The sequence below is a fragment of the Melopsittacus undulatus genome, chromosome 17 (genome assembly GCF_012275295.1).
Source record: "Melopsittacus undulatus isolate bMelUnd1 chromosome 17, bMelUnd1.mat.Z, whole genome shotgun sequence".
NCBI classification, from domain to species: Eukaryota; Metazoa; Chordata; class Aves; order Psittaciformes; family Psittaculidae; genus Melopsittacus; species Melopsittacus undulatus.
Genome location: NC_047543.1, coordinates 4,593,801 through 4,603,873, shown reverse-complemented (window position 1 = coordinate 4,603,873; position 10,073 = coordinate 4,593,801). Strand labels below are relative to the sequence as shown.

The 10,073-nt window shown below is 58.8% G+C and overlaps 1 protein-coding gene across 1 annotated transcript; it reads left to right on the top strand.

Annotated features, from left to right (window-relative positions):
- The first annotated feature begins 7,617 nt into the window (after positions 1–7,617).
- On the top strand, positions 7,618–9,183 carry CYB561 (cytochrome b561). Its single transcript, XM_034070225.1, has 5 exons — positions 7,618–7,819; positions 7,960–8,058; positions 8,130–8,233; positions 8,308–8,465; positions 8,985–9,183. The coding sequence occupies exons 1-5, from the start codon at positions 7,618–7,620 to the stop codon at positions 9,181–9,183; spliced, it is 762 nt and encodes a 253-aa protein (XP_033926116.1).
- The last annotated feature ends 890 nt before the right edge of the window (positions 9,184–10,073 follow it).

Genomic DNA, 10,073 nt, shown 5'->3' with positions numbered 1-10,073 from the left:
CCCTGCCCAACCACCTCCCATGGCAGCATCCTTCGTCCCCCTGCAGCCAAACCCAAACAGGCACTGCCTGTGAACCTGGATACTATGGATCCAAGGGGAAAGCCAGCATCTGCCTGCAGCCCCCTTGCTGACCCCTTTCCCCACAGGTCTCTGGAAAGTCCAGTTTGCTGGGAAAGCTGGGAAAAATGGTTGGTCTGGTTCCAATTTGGCTGGTGCCCAAGCATTGATGAATGAGGTTTCCTGCACCCCTGTTCCCAGTAGGGCTGGGGAAGGGTTTTCCCAGCTCTGGGGCTCTGCAATGTCCATGCAGTGCTGGTGTCCAGAGATCCCAGCAAGGGAGACCTTTCCCAAGGTTGATATTTCCATTGGGTGTCAGATCTCCATTGTCGTGCATGTGAGCATCTCCCAGTACTGGTGCAAGAGGGGCTGCTGCTGCTGTGGGACTTTGTGTTGGGCAAGGGGTCCTCTTCATGGCTGCATCTCCAAAGCTCTGTGGCATCCCATCCTACAAAGCTTTGGCTGGAAAAAGCAGAAACACATCCTACGTGCAGGTGAAGTGGCCCAGGAAGGCAGGTGAAATGCTTGTAACCTTGCAGATATTGGTCCCTCTGTGCTGCCCTGAATCCACCAAGGATGGGCTCAGAGACATCCATGAGATGCATGCAGAGCAGAGGGACCGGTCCCCACTCTCCCCACCCCTCAGGGCTGCTGTGGTGGGTAATGGACACCCATCTGCTCCCAGTGTGCAGTACCACAGGGGCACGGGAGGTATCCAAGGATGTGCGAAACGTGTTGCCACGGAGACGGATGCTGAACTGCTGGCAGGGATGCAGGCGCAGGGATGCTGGGTGAGACGTGGTGTCCCCGCCGGCTGCCCTGGGCCAGGAGGATGCTTCCCATCATCTTGCATTGCCATCACCAGCTGCATGGAGACATTGTCCTCCCCCTCCATGGACTGTGTGTGCTGCCACACACGTGCCACGGCCGGACTCTCACTGCAGCATTTGGGATAAGCTCCTTGGCTTGCCAGGCCTCCAAACCCCCCTGGCAGAGGCAGAGATGCCCCCAGTACAGTTCCACACCCAAGAATCACCCAGAAATAAGGAATTAAGGAGTTTGACAGCAAATACTTCTTAGGGGAGCTGTAGAGCATCAGCTCTGAGAGCAGTGGGAGAGGGTGGTTGTGCAAAGGATGCTCCTTTGGGGGTATTTGAGGCCCTGGTGCTGCCTGGGAAGAGCTGGTGATTTTTCTGGGTATATCCCAGCCCTACAGCTCAAGCTCATTTCCCCTTTTATCATAAACCACATTTTTGGGTTCCCCATCCCATTTCTCAATGTGTTGAAGGCTGCTTCAAGGCCTTTGTCTGTGTGATCCATCCCTCTAAGCAATCGAGGAGCTTCTGGAGGGAAGAGGAAGGACTCCCTCCTGATTTCAACCTCAAAAAGAGCTTTTGATATTGGCTGTGCAGCCTCATGTGTTACCTTCCCTGGTGGCTGTGGTTTCCTGGGCATGATAACTCTGGCACTCACTGGTACAAATCACTGCACAGAGCATCCTTCTTCCTCTCCCTCTGGAACCCTGAGTTTGAAGGCTCCTGCTTTATTTGCTATTGAATTCAATCAATTATCACAGTGTACCATCCTCTAAGCTCCTTTCCCAGGTGCAGTGATGCTGCCAGGAGGGAGAGGAAAAAACCCACCTCAGCAATCCAGATATTCCATCTAAATGAACAGCTTTTATTCTGATCCTTTGGAAAAAAGAAACACCCCAAAACCTGTGTTTTATCCAGTTTTCCTCTGGATAAAAGATGTATTTAAAGCCTGGGGAGTCCTCTCTGCAGAGGGATGGGGTGCAATGGGCAATGGGAAGCTCACCCCCAGTCCTGGAGCAATGATTGTGTTTTATGACCAGAAGTGCACACTCAGCTCTTGAGGGAGGCTGCAGGCAGCAGAAATGCTCCTTATCAGATAAGCATGATCCTCACCCCAGCACTCACTTGCCCTAGGACAAGGGTTTATGGCAGCAGGAAGCTGGTCCTGGTGCATGTGTTACGGACACGTGAGCCAGGCTTGGATGCATGGGGCAGCCCAAATGGGACCATGCTCTTGAGTGAGGCTAGAGGTGGATGGGAAGGGGATGGTTTCCACTCTAGGGTCTCCTCAGGCTCCATCCCCTGGGCTAGGACCAGCCCAAGGATGTGCACTGACATTGCAAGGCTCTTATAACAGAGCGAGCCATCAGCTCAGGGTCCTTAAGTGATGCCCATGTCCTGGGAGGATACTAAATATGTGCAAGATCCCAATAGTCAGCTCCTGGCAAGCCCTTGGTCACAGAGCAGACAGGCCCAGTGCCAGGCATGTGGCTGGTAAAGCATTAAAAACCTGGCCAGAAATTGTCCCTCCTCCTTCATCCTTCATCCTTCATCCTTCATCCTTCAACCCTCCTCCTTTATCCTTCCTCCTTCATCTCACCCTCCATTCCCCATCATTCTCCACCTCCCTTCCTCATCAACCAGGGTAAGGAAAGAGGCCAACGTGTTCCCCCTGCACCATCACCCAATAAAACTTGGCAAAGTCGATTATTTCTCCCTTTTCCCCCTTTCTTTAACAACCCAAACCAATTCCAGCTCCGTGGTGCGCGAGCGTGACTGCTCAGGGAGCATCCATCATCCCCTGTGAGCCCGCAGAGGGTTATCATGGCTCTTTATCCGAGCTGCTATTAAAACCTGGCCATAAACGTGCCTTCAGCCTCTTCTGAAAGAGATGAAGTGGCTGCACCGGCCACACTGATGCTATCACCATGGCTCAGTGGAGCTGTGCTCCCGGTCAGGATGAGGACAAGGCAGCTTAATGGATGCCAGGAGGAGAACCAGGGTCTTTTCCAGCCAAGCTGCTCCTATCCCCAGCCTGGGAAGGAGACAGATTCCCAAGGAGCTTTGTTCCAGCTGGGAGTTGCCCATTTTCCAGCCTTCACGGGATGCCATGAAATTGGGGATCAACCGCCTGATGTGATGCAGTGACAATGAGTGCTTCATCCTGAGCTACCCCCTTGGAATCAAAGGGCCTTTGATTCTTTATCCTTGTATTTGGTGGTAAGATGTTAACTTTGCCCCAGTGTTGGGGTTCTGTGGGGGACCATTGTGGCTGTTCCAGGCTCTGGAATCACCATCCTCAGGGGAAGCATCTTGCAAGTGAGCATTTCTTAGCAATAAAAGCTTGATTTAGGAAGGTAAAACCAAAGCAAATCCAGCAAAGCCAAAGAGGTTGCATCAGCAGAACGGTCATTTGATGGTGTCTGATGGAGGGAGGATGGGAACTGCTGGTTTCACCATCAGTTATCACTTGATGGTGTTCCTATTGATGGCAGGTTTGGCCAGGGAGCTGGCACAGCATCCACTGCAGTCAGGCATCGGAACAGGGCAGTGCTGGAGTCACTGTCCCTGCACGTGTTCACACACTGGAGATGAGACCTCGGTGCCATGGGTTAGGGGTAGCCCTGATTGATGATCTTAAAGCTCTTCCAACAGAGTTGATTCTATGGAGCTGTGGGAGCCCCGAGCATCACTGAGCCCCACACCAGGACAGGCAGCACTGTCCCTCCTGCACAGGAGCATCCATCACCATCCTGCAGCACAGGCTGGAGTTCATTCTTGCCAGCTCAGGCAGATCTAATAAAGCCATGATGCCCTTGGCCATGTCTTTAATTAAAGAGCTGGTTACAAACGGCTCCTGTTGTAAGAGGAGGGTGCTCTGCATTGCAGGGGCTCCTTTGGCTCTGGAGCTGCTGCCGCTGAACCCCCGTGCATGTGGCAGTGGCTTTGTCCCTGCTGTGTGGATGGGATAGGCAACCACGTCCATTTAATCACACTGGGTTAAGGGCTGTGATGTCCTTTGAGCTGCTGGAAGTCACAGAGTCATAGACAGCTCAGCTGGATGCGGTTGGGAACATGGATAAAGCTGTTCCTTAGTGTATTACTGTTCTCGGCTGAGGGCAAAGCTTCTTGTCTTGGCATATCCTAAAGGATGAACCTGCTCGGAGGCTTTTCCAAGGGTCTCAGCCGGATTGTGGTGCCTGACCCAGCACCTTCCAACTGGGAACAGTGGCACAGCTCAAGGTTTGCAGTTTATGGTGGCTTTTATGGCTTGACAGGTTCCCTGTGGTAAACAACCACCGGTGATAAAGCCTGGCTGCAGATGGGAGGTGACAGCAGCTCCTATGGGAACACCATTCCCTGTGTCCTGCTGCACAGGGGCTGTTCCCCAGGGTGAAGGATCAAGGTGGTGGTGATGGAACTCTGCCCTGGGCTGCAGCAGGGCCTGGACCTTGCTCTCAGTGTGACAGGTCCTCACGGACCCATGGAACCATGGGATGGGTGAAGGGACCTTAAAGCTCATCCAGTTCCAACCCTGGGGCCTGGATTCTGCCCCCCAGCCCTTCCTGAGCAGAGGCACCCAAAGACCCCACTGAGCCCCCCAACAACAGCCGCTCATCTTCTCCTCCCCACTGGGGACTTGTGCCATGGGGCACAATCCCCACCACCACCAAGAGGGGGTTCAGCAGAGCCAGAACCCGGGTGCAGTCAGGGAGGGAGATGCTCAGGGGCTGGAGCAGCTCCTGTATGGAGAAGAGAAACTGTGTGGAGACCTCAGAGCAGCTTCCAGTGTCTGAAGGGGGCCTATAAGGATGCTGGGGAGGGACCTTCATGGGGGACTGGAGGGATAGGACAAGGGGTGATGGGTTCAAACTGAAACAGGGGAAGGTCAGGTTGGAGATAGGGAAGAAGCTGTTCCCTGTGAGGGTGGTGATGCTCCGGCTCCCGTGGGTGCTCTGCCTCGGGTCCCTGTGAGGATCCAGCCTCAGGGATGCTTCCGATCCCAGCTGGTCCCTGCCTGGTCTCTGCATCCCGGGGATGAGCCAGAGCCAGGGATGCTCCAGGTCCTGGCAGCATCGTGGGCTCCTGCTGACACCCAGTGGCAGCCGGAGGCACAGACAGAGCCAGAGCCAGAGCCAGGGCCAGGACGGGGAGGGGACGAGGAGGGGACCCCCCCGAGCGGGCCAGAGCCAAAACGGGGACCCCCGCATCTACCCCGTCATCATCTCCATCCTCCTCATCACCTCCAATGTCTCCCCATCATCTCCATCATCTTCCCGTCATCTCCCTCACCCTCTCCCATCTCCAAGCCTTTTCCCCTCAGGAACATCCCATGGTGAGTGTGGGGGGGCACAGGTGCTCCTGGAGGGGCTTCCGGGGGTGTAAATGGAGGTGGGGGGTCCCCAGGGCCATGTCACCCATCCCCAACCCACCAGCCAAGGGGCCTGAAGCGCATTCCCCACCTCCCCAGTGCTGCTGATGGGTGCCGGTGATTAACGTGGCCCAGTTAACACCCTCCCCCCCCGCAGCATGCCCGGGGTGCTGCCCCCCCCCACTCCATCCTCCGTTGCCACGGCAACGCGGTGGCCGCATCCCTGCCTCAGACACCATCACGCTGGGCCCTTTGCAGGCGGCAGCTCCCGGCACCCACAGGTAGGTTGGGGGGCACGAAATGGGGCTCGGGGGGGGGGCTGCTTCATATCCCCATCCAGTGCATTGCTCAGATCCCCCCCCAGCTCTGAGCTGGATGAGCCCCGTCCCCTGCATGAGCCCCCATTGAAAGCAGAGAGAGCAGAGACTGGGGATGGAGGGGGCAGAGATGTGGGGTGGGGGGGACAGGCAGGGACCCACCATGGGACGGCTTTTCCGAAGGGCCACATGCCTCCAGTTCTCCCAGCACTTGGTGGGATGGATTTAGGGATAATGGATTTCCAGCTGATGTGGCTGGGAGGGTTAGTCCCAGTCCCTCATCCTCAGCATGGGACTGGGATGTCCCCTGTGCTCAGGGCCAGATGCTTGCATCTGGCAGGATGGGTACCCAGTGGGATTCCCATTGGAACCAGTCGCCCCATGGCAGTGCTGAGGGTCCGGAGGTGCTGTTGCAGTGCAGGAGGGACAAGGTGCCTCTCTCTGCCCATCACCCTGGCCTGGACCCTGTCTCCATCCCATGGCCCCAGGCAGTGAGGCTGCCTTTGCAGTGCAACCTAATGGGATAAACCAATTCCCTTAACTCACTTACCCGGCTGATCCAATAAAGGTGGCTGGGAACAAAGTGTGTGCGTGGTCTAAATGCATCCCCCCTCCCTTCCCCAGCTCCCCCCAGCCCTGGCAGCACCGTGGGTCTGGCTGCTGGGTGCTCCTCCCCAGGGGCAGCCGCAGTGGGGCTGGGGCTGAGGTGGGACATTGGCCCTGGTTGAAGCAGAAGGAGGAGAAGTGGCAGCGCTGACCCCCAGGGATAACCCAGCACGAAGCAGGACGTGGGTGCAGGTGTGTGGTGGGGGCCATGGGACAGGGTTCTGTGGGGCTGGGACCACCATGTGTCTGTTCCATGAGGGTTTGCGCAGCCCCCTAACACCAAGGGACACCGGTTTGGTCATGGGGGGGGGGAGGGGGGGGGGTCCCTTCAGTGTTTGGGGGAGTTGTTGTGGGGCTCTGGGGATGGGTGGTCTGGGGAATGGGCCATGGGATAGGCCTAGAGTGGGAGGGATGGGAATGGAAGGATGGGGATACAGGAATGGGTATTCAGGGATGGGGATGGAGGGGTGGAAATGGGGATGAAGGGATGGGGATGGAGGGACAGGGAGAGGGATGAAGGGATGGGGATGGAGGGACAGGGATAGGGATGGAGGGATGGGGATGGAGGGACAGGGACAGGGATGGAGGGATGGGGATGGAGGGACAGGGACAGGGATGGAGGGATGGGGATGGGGGGACAGGGACAGGGATGGAGGGATGGGGATGAAGGGATGGGGATGGGGGGACAGGGATAGGGATGAAGGGATGGGGATGAAGGGATGGGGGTGGGGGGACAGGGATAGGAATGGAGGGATGGGGATGGAGGGACAGGGACAGGGATGGAGGGATGGGGATGGAGGGACAGGGACAGGGATGGAGGGATGGGAATGGGGGACAGGGACAGGGATGGAGGGACGGGGATAGGGGGACAGGGATGGAGGGATGGGAATGGGGGACAGGGACAGGGATGGAGGGATGGGGGTGGGGGGACAGGGATAGGGATGAAGGGATGGGGATGGAGGGACAGGGATAGGAATGGAGGGATGGGTATGGAGGGACAGGGACAGGGATGGAAAGATGGGGATGGGGGGACAGGGATGGAGGGATGGGAATGGGGGACAGGGACAGGGATGGAGGGACGGGGATGGGGGGACAGGGATAGGGATGAAGGGATGGGGATGGGGGGACAGGGATGGAGGGATGGGGATGGGGGGACAGGGACAGGGATGGAGGGATGGGGATGGGGGGACAGGGATGGAGGGATGGGGATGGAGGGACAGGGACAGGGATGAAGGGATGGGGATGGGGCTACAGGGCTGGGGCTGGATCCAGGACTCGATGTCGGGGCCTGGTGCAGGCTCTGGGCAGGAGCCCGGAGCCACCTCCGGGTGCTGGTGACGCAGCGGCCGCAGGAAGCTCCGGGCCCCGCCGCAGGTGAGGGCGGAGCCGGGCGCTGGCCGCGGCAGGACCCGTCCGGCAGCGCTCGCCCCTCTGTGCCCCGCTCCGCAGCATGGACGGGGCCGCGGTCCCCGCTCGGCCCTCGGGGCTCTCCGCGTACGTGGCCGTGTCGCAGGCGCTGGGGCTGACGCTGCTGCTCAGCACCGGGGCCTGGCTCGGCCGGTACCGCGGCGGCCTGGGCTGGCACAGCGCCCTGCAGATCAACGTGCACCCGCTCTGCATGGTGCTGGGCATGGTCTTCCTCCAGGGTGACGGTGAGCGGCACCACGGGGGCCAACGGGGGGGGACACGAACGGAGACCGGGGAAGATACTCCAGGACCCCCCCATCCTGGTGCGCGCAGCACCCCGGGGAGGTGGGGACCCCCATGGATGCTCATGGGCTCTCTCCGGCAGCTCTCCTCGTGTACCGGGTGTTCAGGAACGAACCCAAGCGATCCACCAAGGCACTGCATGCACTGCTCCATGGCTTGGCGCTGCTCATCGCCCTCGTTGGTGGGTGCTGTGATCCGGGTGGGTGCATAGGGATGGACGTGGCCTTGGTGGTAACGGGCTCCTCTCCGCAGGCATCATCGCTGTGTTCGAGTCCCACCGGGCCAAGGGCATCCCCAACATGTACAGCCTGCACAGCTGGTGTGGGATGGCTGCCTTCGTGCTCTACCTCCTGCAGGTGAGCGCTGGGGACACCCTGAGCACCCTCCCGGCACCCCACAGAGCTCCCTGTAACATCCCCGTGCCCCACAGTGGCTCCTGGGCTGTGGTTTCTTCCTGCTCCCCGGTGCCTCCTTCTCGCTGCGGGGCCGCTACAAGCCCCAGCACATCTTCATTGGCATTGCTCTCTTTGCCCTCTCCATCACCTCCTGCTTGCTGGGTATCACCGAGATGCTCCTCTTCAACATCAGGTGGGTGATAGGGCTGGGGGGTTCCAGACCCCAGGCTCCCCTGCAGCCCAATGGGCAGAACCTGGCCCCTGTTCACATCTCCCCCTTCCAAGGCCTTTAATTCTGCTGCTGCTGAGTCACTGCCCAGAGGATGTTTAACAAGGGCTGGATCCTGCAGCAGTTTGCAGATGGGGATGTGCCCTTGCCTCTCTGCAGCCACGTGGTGTCAGAACTGCTCTTGTCCCTGAGGCCTCTGCTCTGGTAGCTCCAGATGTGCTCCAGATGCACACTGGGGTCTCCATGGGGACACAGCTATGGGGCTGGGGAGCCCATCTGGCAGGGCTGCCTATAGCTCTGGTATAGGACACAGCCACCACCTTCCTCTGCTGTCACCGAAGCAAACAACACCTGAGCCCTTCCCTCTTGCTCTGATGCAGGGGAAAGGGACCATCCCCAGAGGATGCTGAGGGGTCCCAGGCAGGGCAGGGCCAGATCCATTCCCATCCCCATTGCCTTGAGCATCCCAATGTGTCCCCACAGGGACTCCTACAGCCGCTTTGTGCCCGAGGGCGTCCTGGCCAACACCCTGGGGGTGCTGCTGGTGGCCTTCGGGCTCGTGGTGAGCTACGTCTTGACACGGGATGAGTGGAAGCGCCCGCCCCTGGCCGAGGAATTGGCCCTCTCCATGGACTTCAAGACCCTGACAGAGGGGGAGAGCCCTGATGGTGGCAGCCAGTGATGTCCCTGCTCCTATGGGATGTCTCCCCGGTGCCCTGGGGCTCTGCCCGGCTCAGGGTATGAGCACACTGGGGAAGGATGCGCTTGTCGGTGTAACGCTGGATTCAGCCCTGCTTGGTCTTCATCTTCCTCAGCTCTGCCCTATCATCCCCTGGTGCCCCTGAGCCTGCTCCTAGCCCCATAGGGCACAGGCAGGGGCTGGCTCTGCCCAGGGGACCGGGAGCTTTGGGTTGGCCACACGTGGGGCTTGGAATGACACCAGGGTCTGTGCAGGTTCAGCATCTTTGTGTCCGAAGTGTTCTCCTCTCGTGTGATGCGATGTCTGCTCCGTGGGTGCTCTCAGCCTAATAAATGTCTGCAGCCAACACTGCCCTCCTCCTGCCTCACATCCTTGTGTGGTCAGAGGCCTTGGGGAGGGCAGGGGGTGTTCGGGATGGGATTGTCCTGTGCTACTGCAGCGCTTGGTGTCCATGGGGACATCTCCAGGGGATGTCCAGAGATACAGCACAGGGGTCTCGGATGTACCCATGGAAGTGGAGGGGACCCACTGCCAAGAGGTTTGGGCTCCTCTCCCATATCCCAGTGCTGTAAAGCAAATGCAGCCTCTGGTCCAAGCCATGTCCCAAGTCCCCCAGTCTCCCACTGCGCATCCAGCCTGGCTCAGCAGCCCCAGTGACACCATCCTCTATCCTGTTCTATTAACACCCCTTTGGTAAAGGCAGACACAGTGCTGCCTTCATCCCCTCCTGCTCCCAGTGCTCCTCATCCCCACACACCAACAGCTAGACCGGACTCTGGTGCTGCTCTGATGTTCCGAGGTCTTTCCCTCACCATTAGAAGGACATGGAGCTGTTGGAGCAAGTCCAGAGGAGGCCACGAGGATGCTCAGGG